Source organism: Pundamilia nyererei, unplaced genomic scaffold (assembly GCF_000239375.1).
Source record: "Pundamilia nyererei isolate P.nyererei 1_Seehausen unplaced genomic scaffold, PunNye1.0 scaffold00052, whole genome shotgun sequence".
Classification (NCBI taxonomy): domain Eukaryota; kingdom Metazoa; phylum Chordata; class Actinopteri; order Cichliformes; family Cichlidae; genus Pundamilia; species Pundamilia nyererei.
Window position 1 is genome coordinate 238,627 of NW_005187453.1, and position 16,656 is coordinate 255,282.

At 39.4% G+C, this 16,656-nt stretch overlaps 1 protein-coding gene across 1 annotated transcript in view; it reads left to right on the forward strand.

Annotated features, from left to right (window-relative positions):
* cacna1c (calcium channel, voltage-dependent, L type, alpha 1C subunit) overlaps positions 1-16,656 on the forward strand; it is a 193,946-nt gene that overhangs the window by 48,325 nt on the left and 128,965 nt on the right. Inside the window, exons 2-3 of the mRNA XM_013910923.1 lie at positions 2,441-2,873; positions 9,448-9,553. Of these exons, the coding sequence (XP_013766377.1) occupies positions 2,441-2,873; positions 9,448-9,553 (539 nt within the window). The remainder of the gene's footprint in view (positions 1-2,440; positions 2,874-9,447; positions 9,554-16,656) is intronic.

Consider the following 16,656-nt stretch of genomic DNA (forward strand, 5'->3'; position numbering starts at 1 on the left):
GTTTACGCCACAGTTGCATGCAAAAAATGCTGAAATTAGTAACTAACTTCTCAAATAAGTCCAGTGTGTTGTTTCTTTCTGTCATGTGTGTATAATATTTGTGTTTTCTTGTTTTTATGATTGAATGCCTAACACAGTTATCATCATCATTGTCATGCATATTTATATAAATATTGGACTTTTTTGGATCACTTAAGTAGCATTTAAATACAAGCACATTTAAGATGGTTGTACTGTTTTTCATGGGCGTATCAGAGTCCAGTAGCTGTACATATTTGAAGATTCAGTGTGCTTGTTGAGGCTTAAGAGTTGTTGTTAGAGGCATGGTACATGGATTAAAAAGAGAGGGAAAGAAAAATAGGGAACTAATTATACTGATTAAGTAATTAGCAACTTCAGTAATGAATTTTAATATATCTTTAGTAAGGGACAAATTACTACGTTTTACATTGCCAAAAAGCATGTGAGATTTGCCAGCACCCTTCTAAGTTGCTCTTGACGAGTCAAATTCTGTGGATAATGCTACAGTCACAATGAATTTATAATCTTGTTGCCTTTGAAATAGTTTCTTCGAAGACAAGGACCAGGTTTGTGACCACTTGCAGGTAGCTGCTGTTTTCAAAACAACTTTGACGCTTCAAGATGGCGATGAAACGCTATCAGTCGGCTATCAGTTTGGCAATTACATGCAATTTGTTTGTGATGATATGCGAATTAACTCTTATAAACGCAAATATGTTAAAAATATTTTGCAGGCCAGTTCCGTTCATCGGCACAGACTGACTGAGATGGATTGCGACATGTTGACAATCAATCACCGCAACTACTTGCATTCAGTCGCTGAATACGAAAAAATTTTTTTAGTCCAATCACCAGGCAACCATCCATTTTCCCTAGTCACAGGGATATTGCTGTCCTATTTTTACTTTACTGTGACTGAGTAAGAAAGCAGCACTTGCAGATGATTAGGCGATAGATGTATATACACTCTGTGCATGTGTTATAGTCACTATAGTCCTCAGGATGTGATGTACTGTTCCCTCAGGCCATCGCCCAGTGTGAGTGCATTTGTAAAAACCTGTAGCAGTGAAGTGAGAGGAGCAGGATTTTAGCAGACATTGTGAATGCCCTGTAATTGTAGGATAAATCTACTTCTCTCCTCCTCCTCCCTCTGAACACACTCACATTTCTCCTTCCTCTGTCTTTCTAGCTCCTTATCTCTGTTGCAACAGCACAGGATGGATTAACTTTACAGAGGTTCTTTAACTTTTGGATTCTTCCTCTTCCAAAAGAATTGCACTTTATGAGATTTACGAATTCAACATTGCTAAATCTACAAAGATTAAGCTTTTCATTTCCCATGCTAAAAGATCTAGTGATCTACTATATGGCACTGCAACATCGAGATAATGATATATATTCCAGTTTGTATGATTAAATAGTATATCTACTAAATCTATTGCGTTCAAACAATTTAACAATTTTAAAATTAGTTTTTCTTTTTAATCATTAAAAACAAACATTTTCTGCTTTGATATCAGTAGCTCTGACTACTGTTTCACAAACATACCCTTGTCTCTGCAAAGCACTGTTACTTCTTCCATCTGTAGAAAATTTCCATGTGCACTTGCACGCTTGGCTTTGTGTGAATAATGATTGTTTGCATAAAATTTCAGCGTATAATCTATATGCACAGTGGAAACATTTGTTGAGTTGTCAGAGAGAAGGAGGGCTGAGAGGATATTATAACTGTCTTTAATCTGGCTAAGCATACAGTATGGTTAATCCGGTGTCTTTGTTTTACACCGTCTTATTCCCACGATTTGTTTGCGTAAAACTATGTAATCTCACAGAGATTATTGTAATTCTGTCTCTCTCTTCTTTTTTTTTTATCTTTTATTTCAATACAAGCATTTGTTGTCCCCAGTCTTATTCTTTTCAGGGCTAAACACGTTCTGGATTTTTCAGTGGGTATTAATCTTTAAAGCTGGGAGACCTATCATTTTAAACATGTTAGTTCCCTACAACTACACCCAAAGAACTGTTTGCTACTCAGTTGTTTTTAATCTCCCCAAGTAGACATTGCTAAATTCTTGATTGAGGGATCCAGCCATGCACAAGTGGTACTAGTGCCATCAAGTCTTTCACATGGATGTTGAAGTATTACATTTGATGGCTTGTGATGAAGACATCACAACGTTGCCAAGATCTTAGACTTTCAGTTAAAGCGGTTAGCTCTTTTGAACTCGATAGCTAACAAAAATATAAAGTACAGGGCACCATAACTGATGAGTTTGTGCTTTATCCAGCCTCTTCAGAATAATCTAACAAACCAACAAACTAAACAGTTTTTTGAAGCAAATCCCTTCTATAAGTAATCCATAAATTTATGTAGCTAACTTCCTGTCTCCTCTGTCTTTTCTCTCTTTCTCAATTCCAGGCTCCGACTACTCTCCCCCTCCCCCTCTTCCTCGACCTCCTCCACCTGGCCTGACCAATGAGCACAGTGGTGGCACTAGCCATGGCGACCATGGTGGAGGAGGGGGCGGGGTCAACCATGGAGTGGGCGTGGTTGGTCTGGCTCCAGAGCACATCCCCACACCGGGGGCAGCCCTGAGCTGGCAGGCGGCGATCGATGCCGCGCGGCAGGCGAAGATGATGGGTAATGCCGCATCGGGTGGAGGGGCGGGGCTTGGGTCCGGAGGGCGAGGGCCCATCTCCACGGCCAGCTCCACGCAACGGAAGAGACAGCACTATACCGCTAAACCCAAGAAACAAACCACAACGACAGCCACAAGGCCGCCACGAGCTCTACTCTGCCTCACACTCAAGAATCCTATCCGCAGGGCCTGCATCAGCATCGTAGAGTGGAAGTATCCTTCAACAAACTATGGGCAGAGGGTTGTTCCCTGTGTAGTGCTTTCTCATAGATCAGATCCTTATCAATTGGTTGCATAGTCTAAAGAAAATCAGCTAAAAGTAGAATTTGTCCATGTCAGTTTCAAAATGTAAAGGGTTATGGCCCATCTTTATCAAGCGCTTTGGGTGCCTTGAAAAGCGCTATATAAATCCAATCCATTATTATTATTATTATTGTACTGGAGAGTTGTATGATGACATTTCTATATTTTACAACTATATATAATTAAAGTAAAGTATTAGCAAAGGTTATAGAGCAAGGGGGGCAATTACAGTTTTCCCAGACTTCTAAAGAAAAAGATATTCTCCCTCTGCTGGCCATTGTATAGAATACAAGCTTAAAGCACTTCCTCATTGGCTCACCTTTAAGGCCCAGAAGCTACATCCATCTTTTATATACAGTTCTTACTGCAACCATATTCCACCCCCTTGTTTTTTAGATTTAGGATGAAATTATTGGAGAGACGCAGATGGAACAGCATGTAATAAAAAAATAGAATTATAGCTAATTGATGTTTTTATATGTATGATTAATAACTGGTAGAGGATGCACAGGTGGATTTACAAACAGCTGATTCTTAAGCGTCTTTTTCTGTTATTTCAAAGTGGATTTATGTATGTCTTTTGGGCCTTTTTGTCCTACTGGACATCCATTCCCATTCTTTAATTTTAACTTTAAAATTTCTTTCCAGGACAATGAGTAAAAATTTCCATGGTCCACTGAGAATATTTTATCCCCTTCCTCCCCCCCATAATGATAATCCCGTTCGTATGGGGCTTTAATCAATCTCTCTCTGTCCTCTAGCTCTCAATAAGTGTGATTTTCCCTCTTCACTCAGTAGTCTTAATCCCTTCTCCCCTTCCTCTGCCTGCCCTTCTCCCTCTTTTACTACTCTTCTCTTTCATCTTACATTCTTTATTTCTGTTTTCTCACAGGAGGATGAAAAAATTGTCTCATTTTCATCCCTCCTTCACACTTCTCCCCTTGCTATTTCAAAGTGTATTTATCCTCTTTCCCCCAGGTCCATCCACACCTCTGTTCATCCTTTACCTCCACCCCCCATCCTCCACCTATAGGAGTCTCAGCATTTAATAGCCAACCCTCCCTCTGTCCACCCAAATCCCAAATTCTTACTGTTCTTCCTTTCAACCCTGCTTCTCCAGTTTTGTTTTGTTTTTTTAAAATCTATTTTTAAGTTCCTGAACATAATGACATGGTTCTCCCTCAGGGTGCAAAAGAGACGGGGAAATGGAGAGATAGACAGAAATGGCCTGTGTCACACTCAAAATAATCAATAGTAGGTGCATGTCCACATAAGCCTCGACTCAGCAAGAGCACAATTGCACACGGTTCTTAGAGGAACAGAAGGAGAGGAAAAGGAGGGGTCAGGAAAATGAGAAAGGCAGGGATGTGGGCAGGACATTGATGTCGACAGGAGAGATAATGGAGCTGAGTAACAGAGAAGGGACGGAGGGAGTGAGAGATTGAGGGGAGGACGGAAAAGGTAAACAAGAAAATAGTAAGTGGAGTGGAGGGAAGGAGGTAGAGGTGTGGGTTTAGAATAGAAGGATCATAAGGGAAGAGAAGAGGAAGGAAGTAGAAAGCAGTGCAAAATGGTAGGAAATAGAAGAAGATATAGGAAGTATGTGTTTTAATGCATGTGCTGGGTGGGTTGCATTAACAAATTAACAAGTCACAATAAATCAGTGTTGATAATATTATAGGCTCTAATGGACCTCACATGTTCACACTATAAGCTAGTCTGAAAAACATTGTTCAGACTACTTGATAATGTCCAGATCAGAAAGCTGAGATTGTGCATTACTGTTAATTGTTTTACCCCTTAGTGTCTGTTAATGAACAAAAAACAACACTGCATTTGGGCTGCCTAATGACTTCCAGACAGAAAGATGAATATGCTATACTAGCTCTTTTTGTAGCAGGGACAGATCTAAAGGGGGCAAGGGGAGCAACTGGCCCCCTGCTGTAGAAACTTGCCACATCCAGCAGCCGCCCCAACTTTTATGTTCTTAAAATACTTTTCGTCTGTGCAAGACTGCCATTGTTTTGCCAGTGAGTACTGCACGGTGTGAGCAAAGTTTTTCTGCTTTAAAACTTGTAGAAAAATCCCTTTGTGTTTGTTTTCTTAGATGAGATAATGATACTTTAAATGGTTTTTGTGGATATTTTGGTAATTTGCCCCTCCTTTGCCCCACCATGTAAGGTTTTCTAGATTTTCCACTAACCCATTGTGGATACTACAAAATTCGTAGTATTAAGAGCTGTGCTTTGTACAACTTTACACCTGGAAAAACAAAATGGGAAGGATACTTTGGCTTTAGCTAGGTGGTTAGTTGCTAACGTCTCTTTACATTCTTTTCCTGTAAATTGCTAGCTAGAGCTTCCTTTCCAACTGTGTCATGAATATGGTGAAAGACAGGAAGCAGGAATAGTCAAGGATCAGACTCTCGTCTTTCAGGTCTTTCAGGTCTTTCAGGTCTTTCAGTCATCAAAAAGCAAATTTTATGACTATAACCTAGCCTAGCCTGGCACAGTGGGCATTGTTATCATCTGAGCCTGACATTACAGGCTGTATTTATCAAAAAACTACAACAAAAAAAGTGCTTAAGTTTCACAAATTTTAATTTGAACAAAAGTTTCCATTTACGTAGATTCCCTCCATCATGCAGGTTAACTTGTGAATCTGCCATGAATTCATCAAAGTGGAGTCAGACCTATATTATTGAGTTTGTTTATGGAAACGGTGAACGTGTCGTCCCGACAGTCACCTTGTGTATCTGTCATTATCGTGCCAATAACCTATCAACTGTCCAGCTGTGCAGAAGCTGGAAAATATAAGCCAAAAGCATGAATAAACCCTGAGGGCTGCTGGAACAATCTAACCCAGTGAACTGATGAGATTATTAGCCACAATTCCCTGAAATCATTCATTTAAACTGCTCAGTGTGGGAAGGAAAAGAGCGTTGGTGAGGTGACAGAAAGAAAATGGACATTAAAATGTGCTCTTAAAGAAAACTGCAGCTAAAAAGGCATGGCCTCTGAGTCACGAAGAAACGTGGAAGAAACACAATTAACACCATTAACACCAAGTCTTTGTTTTTCTGCTTTTCTATTTAACCTCCCTGCTATGGGATGTCCTTCGTAACTGCAGTGCGGGCATGCTGTTGAACATGTGGGTGACTCGGTGTCCACTCTGGTGTATGTTTTGTTTATATATGTGAGGCTTTATGCGTGCATGTCCTGTGTACTGTGAGTACCTCTGTCTCTGGAGATAGAGATCCAAAATCCTCCGCTTTTCCTCCTCTGTTACCATGACAACTGCTGCTGCTCTCAACAGGTCAATGGGGCCTGTCTAAGCTCACACAAGCACACACTCAGATTAGAGAACACACAGCAACACTCTTGAAGAACACACACGTACTTGAACACAGATGATAAAGGACTAAAACACAGACACACAGTGCTCTCGCGTGCTGTGTAATTATAGCCTGGAAACATTACCTGCACGCTGCAAGGTCAGCGAGAGAGACATCTTCCTAACTACCATGTTCTCTATATGAAATCACACTAAGTTGTCATTTTCAAAAGGTGTTATTTAGCGCATTTACAAACAGACACATGCATGCACACACTTCCCAGCTACAGCTAATAAACTCCAAAGGCTTACATGAAGAATTGCACTGTTCGTATACATTTTCAAACTCAGAAAACTAGATATCGGGATATCAGCATAACAAGTAACCTCACTCTCCTCGATAGTATAAGTATAGCCCAGATTCCTTACGGGCTTTTGAAAAGATAAGAGATTATCTGAGTTATTGTAAACTGTATGTGGCGTTTATGTGATCCAACTGTACAGAGAGAAGCTCTAGAAATAACAGCTTCAGGGGTACTAGGATGCAATCCCAAAGTGAAATTCTGTTCCAAGAAACACAGTTAGCCTGTCAGAATGCAGAATTTTTATATATATATATATATATACATATATATATATGTATATAAATTTGTGTGCTGCTGTCTGAGGCATGTAGCACCCAGGAAAATGTTACATTGTATCAGCCGTAAAAGCCTCTCAGCTTCATGGATGTTGATTTCAATTTTATTTACTCTGGTTAATTTTAGAGCTCTCAGTTTGCTTGCAGCAAAATGCTGATTCCCAGTGATATTTCTTTATTTCCTGTGGTCTTAAAGATGCATATTGCTATTGTTGTTATGCTAATTAATGTACGTTACGAATAGATTTGGTACAGACCTCCCAAATTTCCTCCAAGTGTTGTTTTGCTCTCAACAGCACAGCAGACAGTAGATTTATTATCATGCTGATGGAAGCAGACCTCAAGGGTTTTTGAAATTATGGGTCAGGAATGCAGAATGAGTCACAGGCCTATTTTTCAGTGGGTCCCCATATGTCTGAAGTGAGTTTAATGAGCCCTTGGTAGAAGGGTGAGTGATTAACTTTGATGCATTTTGGTCCCAAGCTGAACGAGCTGAATGATCTCGTGGCCGATGGTGTTCAAGAGTCAATTCTTAATCCAAACATAAACAAAACATTTGCTTGATGGTAATAATTTGAAGCTCTTTCTCTTTTATGTGTTTACAGTGCTGTTCTTACAACAGAAGTTAAGCCTCTAAAATGAATAGGAGGTCTGTTTCTAGTCACACAGCAATTATTAATGGTGCAAGTAGTATGATTGCTAAAATTGTTGGGGCCATTTTTGGGGAATTACTTACCCATTTCTTATTGGTCATCTAAACCTATTGCAAGCAATACTTCAGAAGACTATAAGGCTGTGATCTGTAGAACTTGTTGGGGTTAAAACGAGAAAATCCAAAGTAAATTCAGACTTTTGCATCCAATTCTTGTTTTTTTTTTGTTTGTTTTTTAAAAGTCATTTAAGATGTGTGCTGCAGAATCATTCCACTCTGGAACAGTTCAAAGAAAACATTAAAACCCCCAAATTACCATGGCATTCATGCCCATGTTGAATGTATGTAAACTTCTAACCATATCTGAATGTTGATTTATTTTTTACCATCTGCAACTCTACATAAGAAGTTTATGACAGGCCAGACGGATCCATGCTTTAATGATTTCTGCATCAAATTCTGACACTACCGTCTGAATGTAGCAGCAGAAATTGAAACTCATCAGACCAGGCAACATGTTTCCAATCTTTTATTGTTCAATTTTGGTGAGCCCATGTGAATTATAGCCTCAGTTTCCTGTTCTTAGCCGACAAGAGTGGCATCCAGTGTGGTCTTCAATTCCTGTAGCTCATCTGCTTCAAGGTTTTATGAGTTGTGCTTTTGGTGATGTTCTTATGCAACAAGTGGCCTCAACCATGTCTACATGTATAAATGCAATGAAGTGCTGTCAAGCGATTGGCTGATTAGATTAATTTACCAGTTGTTACAGCACCTGCCAAACCGCCACTTCCAAGTCCAACAGTGAGATTCAGTGTAGTGAATAATTAAACCCTGGTCTCAAGGACAAAAAAAAAAACCCAACTGCTTTCGCGGTATGATGCAATATGTTAGTGTCAGCTAATATATATGACTTTGCTGATGGTTTGTCTTCAGGATTGGAGGTTTTGACAGCTCGAGTCATCAGTACATTGCTGTTTACATTATACCTTGAGGTCTGGAGTCTAGACTAATTTGATATGCAGCCGAGAGTGAAGGCAGACAGGAGGGGAACAAAGTAAGAAAAGGAAGGTAAGAATAGAAGAAGAGGGAGGGCAAGAAGAAGGTGGAGGGAGGTGACAGCAGTGGCGGTTTGTAATTGTGTTGATGAAAACCAGAGCTCCTCTATCTCTCCTTCACACTCTCTCCCTTTCTTTCTCTTTATCTGTAGCTCTCCTCTCTCTCCCACCCCTCTCTTTCTCTCTCTCTCTCTCTCTGAGGGCCAAAATAATGAGGTCACTCCCCTCTGAAGGACCGTTCCAAATAAAAGCCCTCTGTGTCTCTCCTCTCTTATTCCATCTTGCTCTCACTCTTTCCTCATCCCGTCTTCCACGCGACAGGCCTGCTCCTTGCCGCACCCATATTAGGCCATGCAGCGTCTCTCTAACCCTCGCCTCCCTCCACTACGCACAAAGAGGTCTCTAAGTAAGCCAGCGTGTGTCATTGTTAACAAAAAGCCAAACTCACTGACTTTGATCTCTCTCCTTGTGTACACTCCTTGTGCACTCGGCGATGTTTATATATACCTATGCTTATGTAAAGATGTATTGCTGTGGTTAAAAATACTTCTCTGTTGAAACAACATGCTTAATATGAAGACTTTTTCTATACAAGGAGGTCAGAAACCAGAGTCTATATTATTTTGTGTTTTCCATCACAGATTTTAAAACCAACTCTGAGGTACTCCAAAAGCAGAAGAAATGTATTTGACTCAGTTTAATGTTTTTAAAGTGTACTCAAGTAAACCAAGATAATCATTGCTGTGTAAATGCCTTTGTATCTCTTGTTTTGTGTACACTATTCCACCTTAACTTTTCACTCAGACCATTTGAGATCATCATCCTGATGACAATTTTTGCCAACTGTGTGGCCTTAGCTGTCTACATCCCCTTTCCTGAGGATGACTCGAACGCCACCAACTCCAACTTGGTGAGTAGTGCATGATATTTAAGCTCTTTTACAGCTCAGTATGCTCGCTTGCGGCTTGGTATAATAGATGCTGCTTGGTTCACTGGGTATGTTTTTGCAGTCCTGTTGCTTCGGCCTGACACTTGAGTTACCTTGTGTTTGTAGGGGGTGATTTATTAAGCAATTCATTAGCAGCATTTGCTGTTTTTCCTTAGCGTTCTAGCGTGTAATTTGCACATTTCCGGTTGATTCATCCTTGTATGATTTACTGTCATGAACTGTATGCGGTTTTGCCAAGTTAGCGAAGGTACAGCATAAGAATGAGCGAGTAAAATTAATGAAAGGCAGAAACTTTGGGGAAAACGGGCATGGAATTACCCAAATTTTTTGAAAAGGTTATTGATTATAACTTTTAACTTGAGTTCAGAGTTGTGTGAAATATACAAAGCTTTGTGGGTTAATCTGCTCAAAGATGAGGCCTCATTTTTTGTGGGCAAAACCATCATTTTGGTCTGCACTGAGGAACTGCGAACTTTTGTTGGTGGCCTGACTTGACTTGTTTTAATTGGCTGATTTTCTTTCTTTCTTCTTTCATATTGTACTAAATGTTACATATTGAAGAAAAAATGAGTTATTAATAAAAAGAGATTTGCAAATTGTATTTTTGCATTGTTCATTCATATGTTAAGAGTTGATAAAAAGCTTTGTATTAAACCTTTGAAAAATTTAAATGGGTTTCAGAGCTACACTGACAGTAACCACAATGATGACACGTTAAACTCAGCCACGATTTGATAAGCTTCTTGTGATGTTAGGAATGCTTGGCTTTTTCAGTCATAAAGTGTCCCCATAAATGCTCAGTGAGGCTGCGGTCAGGTGCTTGCAGAGTATTACAGGTGAAGATTGGCGTTACACTTGGCAGTCAGTTGATTTACTGCTATTGTCCAGTTCTACAGTGTCCAAAATAGTCATGATTATATTTCCCTTGTGAGTTTGATACACTACAGTATACAGTATCAGCTTTCTCCTGTTCCTTACACGCACCCTTTCGTTACTGCTGTCATTCCTTTTTAACAGGTCTTTAGTGGACTGAAGTGTTGTGTACTTCATTTAGCAAATCCCGCAACTGTGGTGAAGCTACTTTTCTGTCTTTCAGTGAAAATAATGCCTGATGTATTGATCTTTTAATTATGTGGTCAGTTTTGTTCTGCCTGACCGTGCTTGGGAAACAGCTGAACCAGTTTCCACAAAGCATTTGATGTGACTTACACTTCCCCTTAAGAATCCTTCAGCCTAGCCATGAGTTCATATTGAGAAGTCCTCTATTTAGCCCTCCTTTAGCACACTTGATTCTTCACATTTAGCGTCTCAGCTTCTTGTGTTTTAAAATGTTTCCAAGTGCTCAAAGGATTTCCAGGTTTCTATGACTGATATTCAGCGTGGTTCCAAACTTTTAGACTCGACTGTACATGTGATTTATGTGCGTCACATATGTGTGAATGTGTGTGTCAGCTGGCAAATGTATGCCAGTGTATAGTTACAGGGTTTTTCCTGGCTCGAATCTCTAGGGCTTGACTGTGACTGTTAAAATAGTGAGTCTATTTTAACTCATGTGACAGAAATCTATGCATTTTCTTGTTATTTCATAGAATTCTTCTATATTTGGTTAAAAACGAATGTTAATATAATGCTGGTGATCTTTCCTTTGGCTCTGGCTAAAACCTCTTTGGGAGATGCCAAAAAATCCTGTATGCAGACAAAACCTTATAGTTAGAGGAGACTAATCCCTCTGAGGCCTTGTAACATCTGGCACTCTGTTTCCAACTCTTTCTTTCCTTCTTCCTAAGGATATCTTGTACAACTCACACTTTACTATGGCCTTCACATTTCCACACATCTCTACATGTTTGGAGAATGGTTCCGTCTTGTCTTCTGAATACAAATAGCAGAAAAAGAGGCCCCATTTAGGCTTTTTTCACCTTGCATACTCATAATGTTGTGTTGGACTTACAGCACATCTGTGAATGATTAAATATTTGTTTTTATTTGTTTAACTGTATGCCAACCCTCTAATTTCTCGCATAAAGATACAGTGTCAGAGCAGGTGCATATGAGTCAGCAAACAGACAGCTGTTTTTTATCTTCTAGATCCATGCCCATCACCTACTCTCTCTGCTTATCACGCTTTGCTTTTTAGCTCTTTAATCACACTCTTTCATATAATTTGAAAGGTTCTATTTATGTTATCAAACCGTTAATAAGATTAGCAGCACAGACTGACAGAACTTGATCCTTCAGAGGCATCGAGAAAGGCTGAACTTTCAGGTGAAAAGCAGCTAGCGCAGTCATTCATGTTGGAAACCCAAATGGAAATTCTGTTTTATGTAAATATTATTTTGTCTTTCAGTGCAGAAGAGGTTTTTACTTGAAATCTGAACTGTGTAATAAGTCTCTCAGTTTTTCCAACCGTATGGAAGCACCGTAGAGGGCTTCAGTGTTCTGAAACCGTATAAAGCACAAAGCCCTGGCACACTGTGAGGAACACTGTTAGATAAAATGCAAGACCTAAACAAAACTAGTGTCAAGTCATATATTTTAGCCAAGTTTTTCTTTTTTTTTTCTTTTTTGGACCCTACGGGTGGCCCCTCCCCACCTCCTAAGTTAATGAACAGATACAACACACACAACCACTACAGCTGTGCTCAATTAGTTTTATAACCTTCTGACAGACAGGAAGCAGTGCGCAGATGGACCAGAGTCTTAAATATACAGGCGAACCATGTATATGTAAGTGTCTGTGTCTGTGCAGTATTAACAACTAGGCAACTTAAATCAAAAAGTACTTTTTTTTTTTAGGCGGGTGGGGGGATAGATCTATTGCACAGCTGTCTGGCTGATTAATGTGTGGAGGCATCAGTGGTTCAGATCTCGTTTCACTCAGACACAGATGTCGTCAAATGTGTGACGGTACAAAAAATATGGTGGTGGAAATATTCCTCAGAGGTTTTGGTGCATATTGGCATCATAGCATCACACAATTGCTACAGATTTGTCAGTCATGCATCCCTGAGGCAAATCTCCCATTTTACCACATCCCAAAGGTGCTCTATGGGTTTGAGATCTGGTGACTGTGGAAGGTATTTGAGTGTATTGAACTTATTGTTATGTTTAAGAAACAAGTTTGGGATAATTTGTTGGAGTTTCCATAGATGCTGCTAAGGGGTAAAAAAGTGTACTAAACAAATATCCCCTATCCTATTACACCACCGGTAGCAGCCTACTCTTTGATACAAGATGGGATTGATCAATACTTGCTGTTTATGCCAAATTCTGACCTTACCATCTAAAATCGAGGCTCTTCAGACAAGGTGGCATTTTTCCCAATCTTCTGTTGTCCAGTTTTGGCAAACCTTTGTGAATTGTAGCCTCAGTTTGCTGTTCATTAGCTAAAAGGACTGACGCACAGTGTGGTCTTCTGCTGCTGTAGCCCATCTACTTCAAAATGTGATGTGTTGTATGTGTCTCAAAGATGCTCTTCAACAAACCTTGCTTGTAACAAGTGATTATTTGAGTTATTGTTGCCTTCCTATCAGCTCAACGCACCCTGGCCATTCTCCTTTGACCTCTGATATCAACAAGGCAATTTCACTCAGGGAATTGCTGCTCACTAGGTAATCTGTCAGACACCAAGGAGCATGAGGCAGTAAAAGGCACTTAAATCACATTTCTTCTCTATTCTGATGGTCAGTTTAAACTTCAGCAAGTAATCTTGACCTTGTCTATATGACTAAATGTGACAGGCTGGTTAGATACTTGCATTAATGTGCAGGTGAACAGGTGTACCTAACAAAGAGGCCAGTGAGTGTATTTTTGTCTTTATTCAAACATCTGCCACTAAACCGATACACCGTTTAATGCTTTTTAAATGTTTTTTGGTGTTTTTTTTGTGACAAACACATGTCAGAATGAGAACATCATATTTAATAACAGTGCCTTCATCTGATAATGCCATAAGGGCCTCTTAAGCATGTTCTTTATGTTTACGCTATTTAACAACTGGCCCTATTGAGCTTTTTTTTTCATTGTGTTTGCACAGCAGTAATTAAACCAAAGACTGCCAGAATCCATATTACTTTCCACTTTTTAATTTGCCAGAGTGTCTATTGTGATCCTCATTATATTCACATAATAATTTAGAGGATGGCTTTATCCAGAGCTGCTTTGATTAAGGACACTAACGGCCCAAATGACTCTTAATGCACATTTAGGAAGAGGGAACCTGTGACCATATTGTTTAACCAGCAGGAAACTCAGTGGCATGATCATTCCCGTTACACTAAGATAAGTTAGTGTCACCTTTCCAGTGCTGCAGACTGTGAGGCAGCCCTATAATGTTAGTTTGAACCACGGGAGTCTTATAAATACTGCCTTCCTCACAGCTTAACCTTAACCTTTTGTGTTGTTATTTAGTATTGTTGTAGCATTTTCCATCCTTGTTGGATATTGCTGCCATTAATTTTCTTTCCCATGTAGCTTATCATTATTATTTTTATCATTAAGTGTTTAGTCTCGTGTGATTTTGTTTGTTTACCAAAAGTTTTATTTCTTTCCATTTCTCCTTTTTTTATACAATTATCCTGCTGGTTGCATATGGCTGTTGCAGTTTGGAATCCATTTGCACAAGTTTCTGCCTTACCGTCTTCACTGCAGCAATGACACACTCCCAAGCTACTTGTTTCTCTTTTTTTCTATCCACTATTTAGTCCACCCAATGATCGATGCCACCTGTCATCAGTCCATTCCTGTGATCTTGTCTTCTAAAGTTTTTTCATTGGCATTATATAAGAAGAACTTGCAGAGTAGCTGCCGTCAACTACAAATGGAACTGAGGAATATTCAAAATGTTCTTACAGTTATACTTTTAAGTATACTTGTAATAATGTATTTATAAATATACTCCCCCTCAACCCTGCTTTAATCATACCTGAGTTTCAGATTCAGTGTGGCACCCCCTCAGTAGGTTTGCAAGTCCTTGTTATGTAATACCACAGATCTGTTGTATTTCTCCCAGTTCAAGATTTCTATTTCTGTCTGCATCCCATAATGTGCCGCTCTGTCTCCTTGACGACATGCCCAATAATAGCAGCAGGAGAGGTTGTCATGGATATGGTAACCGTAGTGATGCGCCTCATCTGTCCTTGGTTACAGATGGGAAGGATAGGAACCAAAGTGTGAGAAAGTCTCTTCTCTCAGGGAGGATATATATGCTGCACTTTGGATCGTTCAGTTTAGCGACCACATTTTTTTCCTTTTCTTTTTTTAACTGTAAAATTTTTAAAATTTAAATGTGAGGCTAAATTTAAACACGTTCACTTCACCGCTTCTCTCTTTCCCACCAACGCCTTTGTTCTATTCAGTCACATTTTTACTTCGCTGCTCTGACTAATCAGATCAATATCTTTTAGATTGACAGAATAATGTTGTCATAACAAAGCAATTAGCTAATCGATACATCAGACTAGACACTGAGTAATTGAGAGGAGGGGTAAGAGAGCTACTGTCAGCTCGCTGTGGCATCCTGTGTGCACAAATACACATAACTAGTTAAATTTCTTTTGCGTTTCACAAGGGGTATATTTGTGTGTATCTGTAGTGCGTGACGGAGTCTTCAGTGTTGGATGAAGTAGCTGCCGGCTCTGCAGAAGGCATGTGAAATGAGCACCTTTGTATAAATGAATCACCTGTTTGAGGGTAATGGACCCCGGCACATCTCATACACACTCCTACCCAGTCTCTGTGTCTCATCTTTGCTTTTCTATCAACAGCAGTATTTGTTAACACGGTTAATTTTTTTTCTTTAAAACCAAACAGGATTTTTCTCTTTTCTTAAAGTTTATGGTGCTAAACTATATTGAGTGACACATTTTTGCTTTTTAACCACCTCCTTTATTTATGGTACAGGTTTTGCTACATATTACAACAACTAAAGTACTGCCTGTCTGCTGGTCTGCAAACTCCCATACAATCAAGAGTTGAAAAACCAAACTTCCCACACTGGTACATCTTAGGTCCCTGAAGGTTCTTATCTATATCAGATATTATGATGTAATCATGATGCCTAGCAACCACCTACCAAAGGGCTAAAATAACTCATTTTTAGCATTTATGCACCTCATAAAAGCTTCTTGTTGTTTTAATTTCACACCAATCTAACTTATATCCACAATCCTTGAATATATATCTATATATATGTGTGTTCATATTATAACACCCTGCCTGTCAAACACTTAACGATGAACTAAAACGATATTTACATGGCAGAGCAGGACAAAGGTATAGGCATGTACGATTAATTCACTGTACATAACTTCAAAATTCATCTCTGATGATTGCATAACAATTTTTTTATTGGCTGTGCCTGTTCAATTTGAAAGTGGATTGTATTTGCAAAGATTTTACCTCTTGATGGGCCTATATGTATCCTTGGATTAGTTTTCTTTTAATTAAAGTAATGAAAATTCCATTACCCATTAGTATATATTATGTTTATATTGCACATAGTTATTAAGTATTATTTATCACTGGAGCGAGTTGGACTTAAATAGGCAGTTAGCTCTCTGGACAGCAGAAACCCAAACTGAAAGCTCTGTTGCCTTCCTTTACCGAGGTTTACTGTGTTGATCATGACACTACGAACCACTTCTTTTTTTGCAATCGCATAAGGTCCCTTTGACAAGAACCTTTTACAAGGTGAAATTATAGAGTGGCATAGTTTGAAAAGCTGCTTCTTTGGTACTTACAGTAAGCATTTGCCTAGATAGGGTTTCTCACTGGCCCTGGGCCAGTGAGCCATTGTTTATGTTAAATTCTGACCTGCATGTTCCTCCAAATATTGCCTGGTAAACTCTAGACTCTCCACTTGTCTTTCTCCACTTGTCTTGTTGTCATCTCATCATTCGTGCTGTAGAGGATCAAGTTGACATGCTGTTCCATTGGGTGCTACTCTGCTGGTTGCTAGGAATGTCTATTTATAGACCTCAAGGAACGATCAGCATCTGTCTTTATGTTCACTTATCTAACCACATTGGGTCTATGTTTTCTTTTAGTGATAGTGATAGTGTGTG